The sequence below is a fragment of the Bubalus kerabau genome, chromosome X (genome assembly GCF_029407905.1).
Source record: "Bubalus kerabau isolate K-KA32 ecotype Philippines breed swamp buffalo chromosome X, PCC_UOA_SB_1v2, whole genome shotgun sequence".
Classification (NCBI taxonomy): Eukaryota; Metazoa; Chordata; class Mammalia; order Artiodactyla; family Bovidae; genus Bubalus; species Bubalus kerabau.
This window is the reverse complement of record NC_073647.1, coordinates 90,327,398-90,347,513: the sequence shown is the minus strand read 5'-3', so window position 1 is coordinate 90,347,513 and position 20,116 is coordinate 90,327,398. Positions and strand designations below refer to the sequence as shown.

Here is a 20,116-nt window from a genome sequence, read left to right as displayed (position 1 = left end):
GACACAAGTATGATGAAGCATTTTGTATTTTGGGAAAATTTGTGAGAAAACTTCACTTCTGCTTATACTTTTGTATCCCTGAGTTGAAGAGTTTGATATGCATTATATAATTACTGATTCTTAAAGTTATTAGATATGGGAATTGATTAAGCAAGTTGAGGGGAGAATGGAAAATCCATATCTCTGTAATTTTCTACACTAGTACAGATGAAAGTACTAATTAATAATTTATATATTCTCAGCTATTTAGGTTCTTACTGCCTTGTCTTTCTCCTTTTTTCTCCAGTTTTTAATAACCTAGATTCTAGTCACTTGCTTTACCTCTCCGCTTGAGGTGAGATATTCCTGTTATACAGGCTCTTGTTCAACTCCTAAAGTAATAACTAGTAGCTCTGCCCACAGCTTTTTTTTGCTATACCAGTTCATTCTGGAAAGCCCTCATCATGTAAGGTTATTTCTTAATAATTGTAGTTGTGGGAAAGACATATATTCTGGGGTTCTTTGGCATGAAATTAAAAAAATATATATTTTACTATACTGCTGCCAGATCCTGTAAACATATATGAACTGAAAATCTGCCTTCAATTCTTTTGGGAATAGATGCAATATAACTGATATCTTCAAGCAGAAGAAAGGTGAAAGGATTTTTTTAAAAATATTTCATTATAATTATTGGAATCATGTTTTGAAAGGTAAAGTACTTTCAACATCTGTTTCATTTGATCTTGGCAAAGAGCCAGTGAAGCAGGTAGCAGAGCCAGTATGAGAACTCAGTTATTGTAAAAGCCAACCCAGAGTTTGTCCAAGTTCAAATAAGTTCCTTAATAGGGAGAGACTGGAAAAACAAGTTCATGTCTCACTTATTTCTTCCTTTTCATTTGGTCTTTTGTGAAGATGAGTTAATGAATCTTTCCAAAAGGAATAGGGCTTCCCTGGTGGCTCAGATGTTAAAGCATCTGCCTGGAATGTGGGAGACCCAGGTTCGATCCCTGGGTCGGGAAGATCCCCTGGAGAAGGAAATGGCAACCCACTCCAGTACTCTTGCCTGGAGAATCCCATGGAGGGAAGAGCCTGGTAGGCTACAGTCCATGGGGTCGCAAAGAGTCGGACACGACTGAGCGACTTTCCTTTCCTTTCCTTTTCCTTTCCAATAGGAATAGGAATCCAATAGGAATTAAATCTCCTTTGAACAGGGAATTAGAAAGAATTTTCTGGCAATGAAGGAGTACTTTGTCAGCCTTTGTCTCAGGAAACTAGGGACTTAGAATTAGTTTCAACATTTTTCAAACCTAAAATTGGTAAGAAGTAGATTTTTAAAACTTGATTAGATAAATACATTGAAAAGAATCAGGAAGAGTAAAGAGATTAGGTTCCTGGAGGCCCAACAAGGTTCTCATATGTAATAGTAAATTGTTTAACTGACATCTAAATAATAGCCTCCTAAATCTCAGAATATTTAACATGGGAGACTCGTTTACTGTTTCTTCCTTTCTGATTAATTCAGTACTAACTACTAAAAAATGTTAAAACAAAAAAAAAAATTAATTTGAACAAGGTGACAGATTGGAGCAGGTGTATTTATTCTGGGGGTGGGGACCAGAAGGGGAGACCCTTTGGGATTATTTAACTTACTCTCCAGTATTTGATGAAATAGCTGAAGACCGTTGTAGCAATGTACAGGCAATAGAGAACAGAATAAGCTAAGAACTGAAGGAAGAATTTATAGTTGGAAAATCCAATGCAGTTATTAACCCTAAAAAAGGGAAAAAAAAGAAAAACATTTGAAATCAGGATCCACTGATTTAGAACACACTGAGAGACAGTGAAATATGTTACCCCTGCTGCTTCATTTTCTTCTGTACAGAAAACAGAAATTGAAGTCCCTTAATAGGAACAGATTGGAAAAATAAGTTCATGTCTCACTTGTTTTTCCTTTTATTTATAGATACAGAAACACCTGACCTATATAATAGGTTCCTGACACACCCAAGCAAACCTGGATCTTGGATTCTGAAAACCTACTAGAATCTCAGCAACTATACTTACTATAGTATGGTATATTTTCTTTATCATGGTTTCATACTGGTTCTCGGGGTCAGACATACAAAATTTGGAAAAGAATTGCTTAAATTAACAATCTAGAGTATTTCAAACATCAAAATGCTAAAAACAGAACTGAACTGTGTAATGTCAAAGAGAACTATTTGTGCTCTCTCTCATTATTATAGCTAATGGACAAGAGACCATTAATTCTGTGACACCAGGAATTCATTGTCACACCATTGGTCGTATATTTATTCTTCCTTTAAAATGTTATGCCTTCCCTGTTACCTACACAAAGTTCAAAGAATTATGGTAGCAGAAACAGGCATTTTACAACTATGCTTAGGAAAGTAGGCATATTGAGCAACTTTGACCCTATTAGATGAGAGAAATGAATCAAAAGGACATACCATGGGCAATGATGGTCCATTTTTAAAACACACCTACAAAAGGAACAAAATACAGTGTGATAAATTTCAGAACTGAATTCAAGGTATCTAGCAGTATTTTTACATGGTACCAGTACACTCATTTCTAGATTTCCACTATAGCTTCTCCAAAACTATTGTGTCCTCAGTTGTTCCTAGGATAAGCCAATCACTAAACTTTAGGATCTTGTTGGCAGCAAGTTACATGCCTAAAATTCAAACTTTAAAAGCCATTGGGAACTATAGGATATTGACACAGAGAATAGGTGTAAGATATCTCCCCTCACTTTACTTACTTAGTTGAATAAAAGTAAAAAATAAAACATGACCACAGCCTGTGCTTGAATCAAGGTTAAGAGAAACATGGATGAAACAAGCACTTAAGAAGGACATGAAGATTATATTTATTAGCATAAAACTGGGATTTTACAAAGCTGGAGGAATTTGAGTAATAAAATTAAGTAGCATTGACTTAGAGCCCCACAAGATAAAATTATTATCCATGCCCACATGGGCTTCCCTGATGGCTCAGTTGGTAAAGAATCCACCTGTAATGCGGGAGACCCCGGTTCAATTTCTGGGTTGGGAAGATCTGCTGGAGAAGGGATAGGCTACCCACTCCAATATTCTTGGCTTCCCTTGTGGCTCAGCTGGTAAAGAATCTGCCTGCAATGCGGGAGACCTGAGTTCGATCCCTGGGTTGGGAAGATCCCTGGAGAAGGGAAAGGCTACCCACTCCAGTATTCTGCCCTGGAAAATTCCATGGATTGTACAGTCCATGGGGTCACAAAGAGTCGAACATGACTCAGGAACTTTCACATATTGATATAAGTAAATGATTGAATAAATAAATGAGGGAGAAGAGACAAATCTCCCATGTAGAGGAATTCCACATAATTTTTGTAGATATTGTGCCTTCAGGGTGGGGTGGGGGGAGGATAACATTCCTTTAGTGTTGGCAGCACACCGAAACTTCCTTCTACAGAGTACATTATGGAAGATAGGGTGGAGGAAGAGTAGCTTTACAGTGGAGAAATCCACAAACACTCCTCAGTCAGATGATTAGCACTGCAGTGATAAGTTATGTCTATAGTACTTACCCTTGATATGACTCAATGAATATGACTCTTAACCTCTCTAGTCTTCCTCTCCCAAAAGACATTACCCAAATCTAATCATGAGAAAAATATCAGACAAATCCTGAGAGTGTTCTACAAAATATCTGACAATTCTAAAAACTGTCAAGGTTATCAAAAATAAGTAAAGTCTGAGAAACTGTCACAGCTAAGAGGAGCCTATGAAGACATGACAACTAAATGGTAACCTGGAACAGAAGAAGGATGTTAGAGAAAAACTGAGGAAATCTAAATAGTGTATGGACTTTGGTTAAAAATTAAAAAAAAATTAATGCTGGTTCATTAATTTTCACAAATGCACCATATTAACACAAGATAATAATAGGGGAAATGGTGCAAGACACATGAAAACTGTTTACAATAATTCTATAAAGCTAAAACTGTTCTCAAATTAAATGTTTATTTTTAAAAATGTGGTTTGATTTCTCTTATCTTTAGAATAGTTTGAACCATCATCATCTCTATTAGGGTATTTGGCATGTACTCATCATGATTTAAAGGAAATGCTCTTTAGGATCAACATATTAGGATAAGTCACTTGATTGTCAAGGCAATCATCAGTGGCCAAGCTCAGCCCAGGGGAATTATGGCTGTCACTTACATGGCACAGACAGAACAGTGGTGGCAGCGATCTGGCTTTATCAAATGGCAGCGGTCACAGAATCTTACAGCTACAGGAAAAATAAGGTAGTTAGCATTGGTTAGGGATCAATAAGACACCAAATATCTTACTAGCCTATCTAGATGACTTGTTATACACTGATTACAGGTACCCAAACTCACCTCAGTTCAAGTAAACAAGCAAAAGACCACATAAGACAATTGTGGTATGTATTTTTTCCCTGTTGGATAAATCTTAAAAGCACCTTTTGGAGGATGAGTGTAAGGGGAAAAGTTTTCATATCTGGATATCTGATCATAAAATTCTGTATTATGAAACAAACTATACTGTCAATTACTTGAGTTATTTTGGGGAAATCATTTACCCTCTGTTTACTCCAAGTTTCCTATCTGAAAACAGAATTCATCATTTATCTCCTGTCTCCAGAGGTTGGACTGTATCAGGAGGATAAAACTCCTAAGGTATGGTAAAGAGGGTGGTTCTTAGAATAAGAATTTGAATAATAGAAGAGACATTCTAGAACAATTAGTTCAATTGACCATTCTGCAGACAAAGAAAATAAAGACCTGAACCATATCAAGTGACTTAAACAAAGTCACATAGTAAGCAAGTGGCAGTGGCAGGGCTGTGACTTGTAGAGTTTTCTTGACTCTTTAGTTCAGGATTCTCTTCACTTTGTAAATATGATATAAATAATATTTCTCCTTCCCTCTCTATCTTCTTCCTTCTTTTCTTTATTTCCTTAGATAAAAGACAGTTTCCTTTCCTTCTAATTTTCTCTGTGTTCATTGATAGAGTATGCCTATTTAATGTGATTATTAAGTTTAACAAAATTATGAATAATTTGAGCTAATATAAAAATTCCATCTAAAGTGTACCTTAAGCACACATAACTAATTCAACATAATGAACTATTAATTCAGCAGAGTTTCTGTGTTCATTCTACAAGGGACATGCATGTTTAGGTCCTTCAGCATGTTTTTAAAAATATGGTCAAATGCCACTATCAAGTTTAAGCCACTATCACTTCTAATTTAGAAGACTGCAATAATTCCTAATTATTCACCTTGTTTTCATTCTTGCCCCTTCACAATACATTCTTTACAGAATAGCCAAATGATTTGTCAAAATCTAAATGAGATCTTATCACTCTCCGCTAAAATCCTTCAATGGATTTCCAACAGTCTTAGCATGGCAAGTCCTCATTTTTTGGCCAAGCTGCGTAGCTTGCAGGATCTTAGTTCCCCAACCAGGGACTGCACCTGGCCCCAGCAATTGAAAGCACTGAGTCCTAACCACTGGACCACCAGGGAATTTTTGCAAGTAATTTTTTCTTATTTGAGTCCCAGATCATATGACATTGCCTCAGAGAAGCCCTCTCTATAACTGTGTATCAGGGATGTGAACAAATGCTTCAACGTTTGAGGGAACAGTGATTAGTGAAGAACCTCAGGATTCATGCCTTGTTTAAAGAGGCACTACCCACTTGGCTCTAGCTAATTTTTGCCATTGGGAAATACAGATCGAATGTTGCCAGTGTCTGAGTTTTCAAAAGAAGTCAGAAATGTGGATTTTCATGAAGAAATATTTGAATTGTTAAAAATTAGTAAAAAATGCAGTTTTAAAAGACATAAGAGATCAGAAAGAATACATCTCTGGGTCCAATTCATCCCATATAACTCTAGTTTGTAATCTATTCTCTGCCACACCTTTCTGCTTACTACTGTTTGGAATTATATAGATAATTTCCTGACTATTTCCTTTTCACCATATTTCAGTATGCATGAAGACTTTTTAAAAACCAGCATGCACTAATCCTCTAACAAAATAAACAATAAATATTTAAATACAGTGGAAGTGAGAAATAGATTTAAGGGTCTAGATCTGATAGACAGAGTGCCTGATGAACTATGGATGAAGGTTCGTTACACTGTACAGGACACAGGGATCAAGACCATCTCCATGGAAAAGAAATGCAAAAAAGCAAAATGGCTGTCTAGGGAGGCCTTACAAATAGCTGTGAAAAGAAGAGAAGTGAAAAGCAAAGGAGAAAAGGAAAGATATAAGCATCTGAATGCAGAGTTCCAAAGAATACCAAGAAGACATAAGAAAGCCTTCCTCAGTGATCAATGCAGAGAAATAGAGGAAAACAACAGAATGGGAAAGACTAGAGATCTTTTCAAGAAAATTAGAGATGCCAAGGGAATATTTCATGCAAAGATGGGCTCGAAAAAGGACACAAATGGTACGAACCTAACAGAAGCAGAAGATATTAAGAAGAGGTGGCAAGAATACACAGAAGAACTGTACAAAAAAGAACTTCATGACCAAGAAAATCATGATGGTGTGATTACTCACCTAGAGCCAGACATCCTGGAATGTGAAGTCAAGTGGGCCTTAGAAAGCATCACTACGAACAAAGCTAGTGGAGGTGATGGAATTCCAGTTGAGCTATTTCAAATCCTGAAAGATGATGCTGTGAAAGTGCTGCACTCAATATGCCAGCAAATTTGGAAAACTCAGCAGTGGCCACAGGACTGGAAAAGGTCAGTTTTCATTCCAATCCCAAAGAAAGGCAATGCCAAAGAATGCTCAAACTACCGCACAATCGCACTCATCTTACACGCTAGTAAAGTAATGCTCAAAATTCTCCAAGCCAGGCTTCAGCAATACGTGATTCGTGAACTTCCAGATGTTCAAGCTGGTTTTAGAAAAGGCAGAGGAACCAGAGATCAAATTGCCAACATCTGATAGATCATCAAAAAAGCAAGAGAGTTCCAGAAAAACGTCTATTTCTGCTTTATTGACTATGCCAAAGCCTTTGACTGTGTGGATCACAATAAACTGTGGAAAATTCTGAAAGAGATGGAAATACCAGACCACATGACCTGCCTTTTGAGAAACCTATATGCATGTCAGGAAGCAACAGTTAGAACCGGACATGGAACAACAGACTGGTCCCAAATAGGAAAAGGTGTACGTCAAGGCTGTATATTGTCACCCTGCTTATTTAACTTATATGCAGAGTACATCATGAGAGACACTGGGCTGGAAGAAGCACAAGCTGGAATCAAGATTGCCGGGAGAAATATCAATAACCTCAGATATGCAGATGACACCACCCTTATGGCAGAAAGTGAAGAGGAACTAAAAACCCTCTTGATTAAAGTGAAAGAGGGGAGTGAAAAAGTTGGCTTAAAGCTCAACATTCAGAAAACGAAGATCATGGCATCTGGTCCCATCACTTCATGGGAAATAGATGGGGAAACAGTGGAAACAGTTTCAGACTTTGTTTAGGCTCCAAAGTCACTGCAGATGGTGACTGCAGCCGTGAAATTAAAAGACGCTTACTCCTTGGAAGGAAGTTGTGACCAACCTAGATAACACAGTCAAAAGCAGAGACATTACCTTGTCAACAAATGTCTGTATAGTCAAGGCTATGGTTTTTCCAGTGGTCATGTATATGGATGTGAGAGTTGGACTGTGAAGAAAGCTGAGCGCCAAAGAATTGATCCTTTTGAACTGTGGTGTTGGAGAAGACTCTTGAGAGTCCCTTGGACTGCAAGGAGATCCAACCTGTCCATTCTAAAGATCAGCCCTGGGTATTCTTTGGAAGGAATGATGCTAAAGCTGAAACTCCAGTACTTTGGCCGCCTCATGTGAAGAGTTGACTCATTGGAAAAGACTCTGATGCTGGGAGGGATTGGGGGCAGGAGGAGAAGGGGATGACAGAGGATGAGATGGCTGGATGGCATCACCGACTCAATGGATGTGAGTTTGAGTGAACTCCAGGAGATGGTGATGGACAGGGAGGCCTGGCGTGCTGCGACTCATGGGGTCGCAAAGAGTCGGACATGACTGAGCGACTGAACTGAACTGGGTACTTTGGAATGCCTCAAAAAATAAGATGGGATTTCTGTGGTGGTCCAGTGGTTAAGAATACCTGCCCATGCAGGGGACATGGATTTGATCCCTAGTCCAGGAAGATCCCACATGCTGAAGAGCAACTAAGCCCATGCGTCACTACTACTGAAGCTTGCACTCCTCAACAAGAGAAGGCACTGCAATAAGCAGCCCATGCAACGCAAGGAAGAGTGGCTCCCACTCGCTGCAACTAGAGAAAGCCTGCATTCAGGAATGAAGACCCAGAATAGCCATAAATAAATATTAAAAAAATAAGATGGCTTGCCATCATTTAAAAGTCTACAAATAACAAATGCTGGAGAGGATGCATATGGAGAAAAGGGAGCCCTCCTACTGTGTCTGTGGAAATGTAAATTCATATGGCCACTATGGAGAGCAGTTGGAGGTTCCTTAAGAAACTAAAAATAGAACTACCATATGACCCAGCAATCCCACTCCTGGGCACATATCTGGAGAGAACCATACCTCAAAAAGATACATATACCCCAATGTTCATTGCAATACTATTTACAATAGCCAAAACATGGAAGCAACCTAAATGTCCATCAATAGACAAACGATCAAAGAAGTTGTGGCACACAATATAATACTACTCAGACATAAAAAGGAATGAAATAATGCCATTTGCAGCAACATGGATGGACCTAGAGATGATCATACTAAATGAAGTCAGACAAAGACTAACACCATATGATATCACACGTGTGGAATTTGAAATAAAATACAAATAATTTATTTACAAAACAGAAACAGACTCACAGTCATAGAAAACAAATTTATGATTACCAAAGGGAAATGTTGTGGGCAATAGATAAATTAGAGGTTTGGGATTAGCAGATACAAACTACTATATATAAAATAAACAATAAGGGCCTACTGTATAGCACAGAGAACTGTATTTAGTATCCTGTAATAAACTGTAATGGAAAAGAATATGAAAATGAAAATATATACATTTGTATATGTTTAACTGAATCACTTTGCTATACATCAGAAACTAATACAAAATTGTAAATCAACTATACTTCAATAAAAATTTTTTTAAAAAGACAGCCTGATGGATGATGGATAGAGGAATGGATTTGTAGACAGATACACGATAAAGCGATATAGTTAAATGTTAGTGGTAGACTCCAGTGGTGGGTATACAGATGTTTATAAGGTAATTATTCCATAAATGTTTGACATTTTTTATACTATGTTGAGAAAAAAACTCCATGGTGTTTCTCAGAAGAAAGAAGGGAAAAGTGGGCTAGACTGAGGATATTTATGACTCAATCTTTCTGAGATCCTTGTAGATCTGCTTCCCTAAATGACTTTGGATGAACTGACCTCCACTCCCAGTTCTTGTGTAAACTGGTAGCTTCTTGGCCATATCAACAAGCATCTGCTTCTGGACCTCAGGTCTCTCTTCATTTTCATAGCGCTCCTTGTCTGTATAGGACAAGTGGAACTGCAAGGAAAAGTGAGAGGCAAGACTTACTTTCCAAGGTTCACAGAAAAGATTAAAGACAACAGCAACATCTATTTAGATGAAAATATTTGTTACCTACCCTTTGATATTCAGGTACCAATTTGGCTTATAACTTTCTCTGGATAATTATCTCATTTATCTTATCTGGCTTTTATCTCAATATTCATAACTGTATGTGATAGGTAATAATGTTTTATAACCTAAGAAAATAAAATCTAAGTATCTTGTCTATGGTCATACTCAACTCAACTAGTAAAAGCAGCAAAACTAAGACCCAAACCAATTCACCAAGACTTATGCCATTTCCACTCCACTATACCATAATATGGTGTTGCATGTTAATAAGTGATACCTTGCTGCCAACAGTGTCAGACTTTATTTTTTGGGCTCCAAAATCACTGCAGATGGTGACTGCAGCCATGAAATTAAAAGACGCTTACTCCTTGGAAGGAAAGTTATGACCAACCTAGAGAGCATATTCAAAAGCAGAGACATTACTTTGTCAACAAAGGTCCGTCTAGTCAAGGCTATGATTTTTCCAGTGGTCATGTATAGATGTGAGAGTTGGACTGTGAAGAAAGCTGAGTGCCGAAGAATTGATGCTTTTGAACTGTGGTGTTGGAGAAGACTCTCGAGAGTCCCTTGGACTGCAAGGAGATTCAACCAGCCCATTCTAAAGAAGATCAGCCCTGGGTGTTCTTTGGAAGGAATGATGCTAAAGCTGAAACTCCAGTACTTTGGCCACGTCATGCAAAGGGGTGACTCATTGGAAAAGACCCTGATGCTGGGAGGGATTGGGGGCAGGAGGAAAAGTGGACGACGATGGCTGGATGGCATCACCAACTCGATGGATGTGAGTTTGAGTGAACTTCGGGAGTTGGTGATGGACAGGGAGGCCTGGCATGCTGCAATTCATGGGGTCGCAGAGTCAGACATGGCTGAGCAACTGAACTGAACTGAACTGAACCTTGCTGCCAGGATCCTGTTGATGATAAACTATGCTTTTTATTAAGTTGTGAGTATTCTTCATAGGTGTCCTCTTGGAGAAGTTGGATGAGACTACTTGCAACTTTGTGTATTCTAATTTTGCAAATGAATAGATAATTGGATATTTTCACTATTTCAGAAATTTTTAGTTTGGTATGGAGCTTGTTGCCACGTTTGTGCCACACTTTGCTAATCTTGCCAAAAAAAAAGGGGGCAATGATTTTCCAAAGTATTACAGACCTGTAAGTTTTCTTCTGTTTGGGCCAAATGATAGCAGAGGTGAAAAAGAAAAAGACCTGTGATCAGATTTTCTGGGTTTTAACTTCATCTCTGCCATTTAATAGTTCAAAAATCACTTTGGAAAATCAGACGGTTTCAACCTAAGTTTCTTCGTCTGTAAGATAGATGAAATAATACTTACTTCACAAGATTGGTGTAAGTTTGCTAGGTAATAAATAACAAGTAACTAAATGTCTCTTTTACAAGTAAAATTTCTTAAATCATTCAAATATTTGATATTGCCAATCTTTAAACTTTTAACTATTCTAGACAGCATGTAGTAGTTATGTTACTGTGATCTTAATTTGCACTCCTTTGACTACTAATGACATTCAGCACCGTTTTGAGTTTATTGCCCATTTGGGTATCTACCTGTGAAATGCCTATTCAAACCTTTTGTCCATTAAAAGTAATTGGGTTACATGTCTTTTTAAATTATTGATTTGTATTGTAATGATTTGAGTAATTTATATATTTTGGATACTAATCCTTTGTTGAACATTTTGTAAAAGTCTGTGGCTTTCCCCTGTACTTCCTTTATGGTGCATTTTGAGGATCAGAAAATCTTGGTGGGAATGTAGAGTTATGCAACCACTTTGGAAAACTGTTTAACATTATCTATGTAGGCTAAATATATGCCAGCTCTATGACTCAGGAATTCCATTCCCAGTTATATACCTAAGAGAAATGAGTGTGTGTGCGTGTTTATGTTTGTGTGTATTCCAAAAGACAGGTATAAGATCGTTCATAGCAGCTTTATTCATAACAGAAAAAATGGAAACAAGTGTCCCTTAATTGGTGAATTGATAAATAAATTGTGATAAAAGAGAATAACTAATAACAGTAAAAGGGAATGAACAACTGAAACATGCATCAGTATGAATGAATCTGGAAAACATTACCCTGAGTGAAAGGCTTACACACAACAGTATATACTATGATTCTTTTTTTGTGTGAGGTTCAAGAATAGGCAAAGTTAATCCATGGTGGTTACCTCTGAGAGGAAATTGATTTGGAAAGGATATGAAGGAGATTTCTGAGGTGTTAGAAACATTCAAAATCTTAACATGGATAGTGATTATATGGGTATAAATATAGTAAAATTTATGAAACCATACATTTTACAGCTTAGTTCTTGGAAATGAGTATGTATTTATACATCAATAAAATAGTAAAACAAATAAATTAATAAACTATTTAAGATAACTTAATGTATCTAACTTTAAAAACTAGAAACGTATAAAGTCAAACACTATTTTAAGAACCATACCTGTGGTACATTTTTATGATATCATGTTATTCTAAAGTAGACTGACTGCCTGTGAGTATGTGGAAACGTGTAGGGGAATTTTTGGCTATCACAATAAACATAGTGCACTACAGGCATTTAACAGGTGGAGGCCCAGGTAGCCAAGGATTCTGTGATGAACCATACAGACACACACATTAAGACATTTCGGATTCATTTTGATATTTGGCAAAACTAATACAGTTATGTAAAGTCTAAAAATAAAATAAAATTAAAAAAAAAAAAGACATTTTGCAGCCAGAAGTCTATAGATCAATATTATGAAATGTTAACTAAATAATGCAAATTTAATATAAAAACAAATGGCAATTTTGTTTTCTTATAAGAAAAATTATATCAATTGGAAAGTGTAAAGTTTTATTTTTTAATTTATTTTAATCTTTTTATTGAAGTATAGTTGATTTAAAAGTATAAAGTTTTAAACAATTCTTGCTAATGTGGATAATTAAAAGTAGCACCTTGAGGGATGTCTTGGGACTGTAACTTTGTTGTCTTATACTGTTCCAGCTTGAAAGGCAGAGACAATATTGTTACAGCTTGTATGTGATAAAACCTTGTGGTTGTACAACAAGTAGGCTTTGGTTTGGAATAAGATGTCATGCCTGGATGTCCTATTTCTGGCACTAAGCAAATGTTTTTAATGATTAGAATGCAATGAGCCAGCAAATGTGTTTTAAGTAGGACAATTGGTGATAAATCAGGATGTATTTGGTATTCAGTTCAGTTCAGTCGCTCAGTCACGACTGACTCTTTGCGACCACATGAATTGCAGCACACCAGGCCTCCCTGTCCATCACCAACTTCCGGAGTTCACCCAAACTCATGTCCATCGAGTCGGTGATGCTATCCAGACATCTCATCCTCTGTATTTGGTATTAGAGAAATTAATATTATGGCTATCAAACAGGCCCAAATGATTCACCTTTTTTATATGGGAGTATAGATTATGCAACCACTTTGGGAAACTTTGGCATTATCTCTGTGGTGTTGGAGAAGACTCTTGAGAGTCCTTTAGACTGCAAGGAGATCCAACCAGTCCATTCTAAAGGAGATCAGTCCTGGGTGTTCTTTGGAAGGAATGATGCTAAAGCTGAAACTCCAGTACTTTGGCCACCTCATGCAAAGAATTGACTCATTGGAAAAGACTCTGATGCTGGGAGGGATTGGGGGCAGGAGGAGAAGGGGACAACAGAGGATGAGATGGCTGGATGGCATCACCGACTCGATGGACGTGAGTTTGAGTGAACTCCAGGAGATGGTGATGGACAGGGAGGCCTGGTGTGCTGCAATTCATGGGGTCGCAAAGAGTCAGACACGATGAGCGACTGAACTGACTGACTGACCTAAGCAAAACATATGCCAAAATATTCACTTTTTATTTTTTCCAATTAAAAATGATGAACTGCTACTGCTAAGTCACTTCAGTTGTGTCTGACTCTGTGCGACCCCATAGATGACAGCCCACCAGGCTCCCCTGTCCCTGGGATTCTCCAGGCAAGAACACTGGAGTGGGTTGCTATTTCCTTCTCCAGTGCATGAAAGTGAAAAGTGAAAGTGAAGTCGCTCAGTTGTAACCGACTCTTCACGACCCCATGGACTGCAGCCTACCAGGCTCCTCCATCCATGGGATTTTCCAGGCAAGAGTATTGAGTGGGTTACCATTTCCTTCTCCAGGGGTTATATATATGGGGGGGTCTTCTTTTTGCCTTCTCTGAAAAATGATGAACATGTGGCCTTAAATGTTAGACATTTGCAGTGATTAGCTAAATCCATGCTGATTATCATCATCCATGCTGATTTCCCCAGCAATCTTTTATGTGTGGTTATTCTCCATTTTTTTGTTCCACTGTGTTGCTTCAGGTTCTAAAATTAGACACTTGAGCCCTCCAAGGGATATTTTCATTTATGTATAGCTGTCAGTTGTTTTTTTGTGGGGAGTGGATAGAGGCTGGTATCTTCTACTCTGCCATCTTTCTGACATCACTCAGTCAAATCTTTTTCTTCTTTTTTCTTCCTTTCATTTTCAACCTATTTACGTCTTTGGTTCTAAAGTGAGCCACTTATAGACAGCATCAGTTCAGTTCAGTTCAGTCGCTCAGTCGTGTCCGACTCTTTGCGACCCCATGAGTCGCAGCACGCCAGGCCTCCCTGTCCATCACCATCTCCTGGAGTTCACCCAGACTCACGTCCATCGAGTCAGTGATGCCATCCAGCCATCTCATCCTCTGTCATCCCCTTCTCCTCCTGCCCCCAATCCCTCCCAGCATCAGAGTCTTTTCCAATGAGTCAATTCTTCGCATGAGGTGGCCAAAGTACTGGAGTTTCAGCTTTAGCATCATTCCTTCCAAAGAAATCCAGATAGATAATAATATTTATCTATTATGCAAATATCTGCCTTTTAATGAAATATTTATATTAAACTCATATTTAAAATCATTACTCATAAAAAACTTTTGCCATTTTCTGCTTTCTATATGTGTAATGTCTCATGTTCCTCAATTCTTGCATACTACCTTACTTTGTATTTTATAAAAATTTATTGGAACAGAATTCATTTACAATGTTGTATTAATTTCTGGCATACAGCAACGTGATTTGGTTATGCATGTGAAGTTGCTCAGTCGTGTCTGACTCTTGGCGACCCCATGGACTGTGGCCTACCAGGCTTCTCCATCCATGGGATTTTCCAGGCAAGAATACTGGATTGGGTTGCCATTTCCTTCTCCAGGGGATCTTTCCAACCCAGGGATTGAACCCAGGTCTCCCGCATTGCAGGCAGATGCTTTACCATCTGAGCCATCAGGGAAGGCTTGGTTATGCATATATATATATATATATATATATATATATATATATATATATACACACACACACACACACACACACACACATATATATATATTTACTCTTTTTTGGATTCGTTTCTCATACAGGCGAACAGGTTATCATAGAATATTGAGTACAGTTCCCTGTGCTATACAGTAAGTCCTTGCTGGTTATCTATCATGTATGTAGTCACGTGTGTATGTTCATCCCAAGCTCCTGATTTATCCATCTCCACAATGTTTCCCCTTTGGCAACCATAAGTTTGTTTTTGATATCTGTAAGTTTGTTTCTGTTTTATAAATAAGTTCTTTGGCATCATTTAAAAAACTTAAGATTCCACATACAAGATATCATATATTTGTCTTTCTCTGTGTTTAATTTTATTTTGTATATGTACAATTTTAAGTGGGAAAACTAAAATCAGTACTTTTCCTAATGTTAGGAGGCTGTTGAAATTTCTTCCATTGTTTTATTTCCTACTTTGGAAACTAATCTGTGTTACAGTAATCACATGTTATAAGTACTTGATATGATTAGAAATTTTTCATGTACCCTCCCAAATATTGCATGAAACACTTTCATTCAAGGGAACACAGTTTGAAAATGATCAATTTAACTATTGTAATTTTTCTCATTGTCTCACTGAGTTCTAAATTATTACAGTTTCATGGAATTCAACTAGATGAGTCCTCAGAATCCAAGTGATTGCTTGTTTAGCTCATTATCTCAACAATGCAGGTAGTAGTTTCCTCCTTCAATAGACTATGTTAATTTTAACTTACATTTATCACTCCAAGTCCTTTTTCAAGATTACCTTGAATCTTTCTTTTGTAATGGAAGGTTATTTGCTCCTCTTTTTGCCCTCTTCTTGCCTTATTGGCATTTCTACTTTCCTTTGTCTTCAGTCTTTATGAAGTAACCAGTATTCTTACCTTCTGGTTTGGCTGTTGTGGGAGTGTAAAAATAGACTTCCAGTAGGTCCAGGTAAAGAACACAAAGATAGCATGGTAGAATATGAGGTAGATAACTGAAATTTAAGGGAAAAAAATCAGCATTTATGTTATATTTTCACCCATTTCTGAGTTCAGAAAGATGTAAAGCTCAACAAAAAATCTCTATTTTGTTTTCCTATTACCAAGTATTTTCTAGTATTATTATGAAAGGTTAATTTTTACCTTTTCCCCACACAGTGACAGAAACAATTTATAATGCCAAATTTGGAATCAGAGACTTTCTGGGAGTTGCATATTTTAAAAGCTGCCACATGATCCTGGGAGTAAAGGGGAAATGTCCCTTATGATAATGTGAGGGGGAGCTACTGTTGCCGATTGTCATTCTCTCTGCCACTATGCATACTAAAAGATAATAATGATAGTATTTGCACAGTGCTATAGAGTTTACAATGTGCTTTCATAATGTTATCTAATTTTATTTTTTCAACACATTTGTGAGATAAGTAATAAGTAGATAAGCAATAAGGACAGTTGATCAACTATCAGGGTAGTCGATTATCCAAAGTCACACAGCTACTATACAATGTGCGTGTGTGCTAAGTCATTTCAGTCATGTCTGACTCTTTGCAACCCTATGGACTGTAGCCCTCTAGGCTCCTCAGTTCATGGGATTCTCCAGGCGATAATACTGGAGTGGGTTCCCATGCCCTCCTCCAGGGGATCTTCCAGATCCAAGGATCGAACCAGCATCTCTTACATCTCTTGCATTGGCAGGTGGGTTCTTACCAGGAGTGCCACCTGGGAAGCCCTCCACTATACAGAGTAGCCAGGTCTTAAACACAGGGCTTCTGACTCTAAATCACAAGTTTTTCTCTTCAGTTGCCCCAGCGACTACACACTTTTGAGATGTGAGATGTAGTTTTGAGACATCTGTGGCTCCCCATCTCTTTTTATACTCTTTGTCTCCTAGATAGCTTTTCTGATACAGGAAAGTTCAGTATTCTCCAGAGCCATTTTGAGACTAAATGTCATTTTACTGTTTCATTGTGAATCCTTGTATGATAAAGTTTTATTACTTCAATCTATGAGGAAGACTCAAGGGAATGATGTGACTCGAGACCAAGTTAATAGGGCCGATTCTCTCACATATTTATAATAGAATGGAAAAAAGCTGGCACAGTGCTCTCAGCCCTGTGGTAAGATCTTTTTAATGGCTTGTTTTGTGTAATTATGAAATATCATTTCAAATTCAAGCAATAGAAAGCAAATGTCCACCACACACATATATAACCTCCTCCCTCTCCATCCTAAAGCAAAATACTTATTTTGTGTTTGATGTGTATCTTTCCAGATCCTCTATTTTCATGTCTCTATATACAATGTACAAATACAATACACATATGTAATTTTTGTAATAAAATTTTTTCATTGTATTTTGAAAGGTAATATATTCAAAAGGTTGAAAATAGTACACAGTGAAAAGTCTCCCTTCTATCCTTGTCCTTTAGCCATCCAGATTCCCTCCCTGGAAGCAACAAATGTCATACTGTCATGACTTTATTCTTCATCCTATCAGGTTTTATGAACATAAAGGCACCAAAACAATGGGCTTTTTAAAACAAATAGCACTGTTTTGCATTCTGCTTTTATTTCACTTGCTATGAGTTGGAGAGCATTCCACTTAGTACAACTTGAGAGAGTGAGCTTCCTTATTTTCCTTTTAAAAAGTGGCATGGATTAAGATTTAACAGAACTTCCCTGAAAGACACCTCTTCGCAAAGAAAAGCCTCCATACAGAAAAGGAGGGAATCCCTCAAGAAACAGTTTCCACTGAGTCAGAGACCTCCATTGTGTTCTTGTGCACTGAAATTTGGAACTCAAGTTAAGGCCCTTTCATTTCTGGTGAAATTCCTCTTGGTAGAGTCAACCTAGGCTGGTCTTTGGAGAGAGATCAAGCCCTGAGTCTCTGGAGAGGGAGCACTGACTCCTAGACACTAGACAACCAGAGAACTAACCCTGCTGCTGCTGCTGCTAAGTCGCTTCAGTTGTGTCCGACTCTGTGCAACCCCATAGACGGCAGCCCACCAGGCTCCCCCGTCCCTGGGATTCTCCAGGCAAGAACACTGGAGTGGGTTGCCATTTCCTTCTCCAATGCATGAAAGTGAAAAGTGAAAGTGAAGTCGCTCAGTCGTATCCGACTCTTCACGACCCCATGGACTGCAGCCTACCAGGCTCCTCCGTCCATGGGATTTTCCAGGCAAGAGTACTGGAGTGGGTTGCCATTGCAGAGGAATGTCAAATAGTGAGAACTCACACAAAGGAAACCACTGAATACAAGATTCGGCATCACCCAACCACCAGTAGCACCCTGTGCAGGATGCCTCATCTAAACAACAAACAAAACAAAAATACAAATGTAATCATCAGCAGACAGGATAACCACCTCACTCAGTTTGCCCATGAGAGGAAAAACAAACAAAAGCTCAGCACAAATAACACCCTAATTGAAGCTTACACAAACCACTGGACCAAACTTAGGAGGGCAGAAACCAAAAGGAAGAAAGAATTCAACCTTGAAACCTGGGAAAAGGAGACCTCAAACACACTATGCTAAAAAAAAAAAAAGTTAAAAGTCAGAGAAACTACACAAATGAAGGAACAAACTAGAAACATAGAAGTCCAAATAAATGAAGAGGAAATAGGCAAAATCCCTGAAAAATAATTCAGAAATAATGATAGTAAAGATGATCAAAAATCCTGAAAACAAAATGGAGAAAATGCAAGAATCAATTAACAAAGACCTAGAAGAATTAAAGAATAAACATACAGAGACAAACACCACAATCACTGAAATTAAAAATACTCCAGAAGGAATCAATAGCAGAATACCTAAAGCAAAAGAATGAATCAGTGAGCTGGAAGATAAAATGGTGGAAATAACTACTGAAGAGCAGAATAGAGTAAAAAGAATGAAAAGAACTGAGGATAGTCTCAGAGATCTCTAGGACAATATCAAATGCATCAACATTTGAATAAAAGGGGTCCCAGAAAAAGAAGAGAAAAAGAAAGGGTATGAGAAAATTTTTGAAGATACTATAGTTGATAATTTCCCCAACATGGAAAAGGAAATAATCAAGTCCAAGAGGCACAAAGAGTCCCATACAGGATAAATCCAAGGAGAAACATGCCAAGACACATACTAATCAAACTATGAAGACTAAACACAAAGAAAGAATATTAAAAGCAGCAAGGGAGAAACAAGTGACATATAAGGGAAACCCCATACATTTAACAGCTGATCTTTCAGCAGAAACTCTGCAGGCCACAGGGGAATGGCAGGGTATATTTAAAGTACTGAAAGGGAAAAATCTACAACCAAGATTACTGTACCTGGCAAGGATTTCATTCAACATTGATGGATAAATAAACAGCTTTTCAGACAAGGAAAAGTTAAGAGGATTCAGTACCACAAAACCAGCTTTACAACAAATGTTAAAGGGACTTATATAGCCCAGAAATACAAAGGAAGAAAAAAGATCTACAAAATCAACCCCAAACAATTAAGAAAATGACAATAGGAACACATATATCAATAATTACTTTAAATAGAAATGAATTAAATGCTCCAACCAAAAGACACAGACTGTCTGAAGGGATACAAAAACAAGACCCATAAATATCCTGTTTACAAGAAACCCACTTCAGACCACAGGACACGTATAGACTGAAAGTGAGAGGATGGAAAAATATATTCCATGCAAATGGGAAGCAAAAGAAAGCTGGAATAGCAATCCTCATATCAGACAAAATAGAGCTTAAAATAAAGAAGATTACAAGAGATAAGGAAGGCTACTACATAACGATCAACAGATCAATCCAAGAGGAAGACATAACAATTGTAAATACCTATGCACTCAACATAGGAGCACCTCAATACATAAGACAAACACTAACAGACATAAAAGGAGAAACTGACAGTAACACAATAATAGTAGGAGACTTTAACGCCACACTCACACCAAAGGACAGATCATCAAAACAGAAAATTAATAAGGAAACACAAGTCTTAAATGGTACATTAGATGAGATGGATCTCATTGATATCTTCAGGACATTCCATCCAAATGCAGAAGAA

General features: G+C 37.6%; 1 protein-coding gene across 2 annotated transcripts in view; it reads right to left on the bottom strand.

The window, feature by feature from the left end:
* Positions 1 to 20,116, bottom strand: part of ZDHHC15 (zinc finger DHHC-type palmitoyltransferase 15) — an 88,746-nt gene that overhangs the window by 33,545 nt on the left and 35,085 nt on the right. For both annotated transcript variants that reach the window (XM_055565036.1, XM_055565037.1), the window contains 5 exons: positions 15,961 to 16,055; positions 9,486 to 9,606; positions 4,209 to 4,278; positions 2,454 to 2,486; positions 1,633 to 1,753 (listed from right to left, as the gene is read on the bottom strand). In XM_055565036.1, coding sequence (XP_055421011.1) covers positions 1,633 to 1,753; positions 2,454 to 2,486; positions 4,209 to 4,278; positions 9,486 to 9,606; positions 15,961 to 16,055 — 440 coding nt within the window. The remainder of the gene's footprint in view (positions 1 to 1,632; positions 1,754 to 2,453; positions 2,487 to 4,208; positions 4,279 to 9,485; positions 9,607 to 15,960; positions 16,056 to 20,116) is intronic.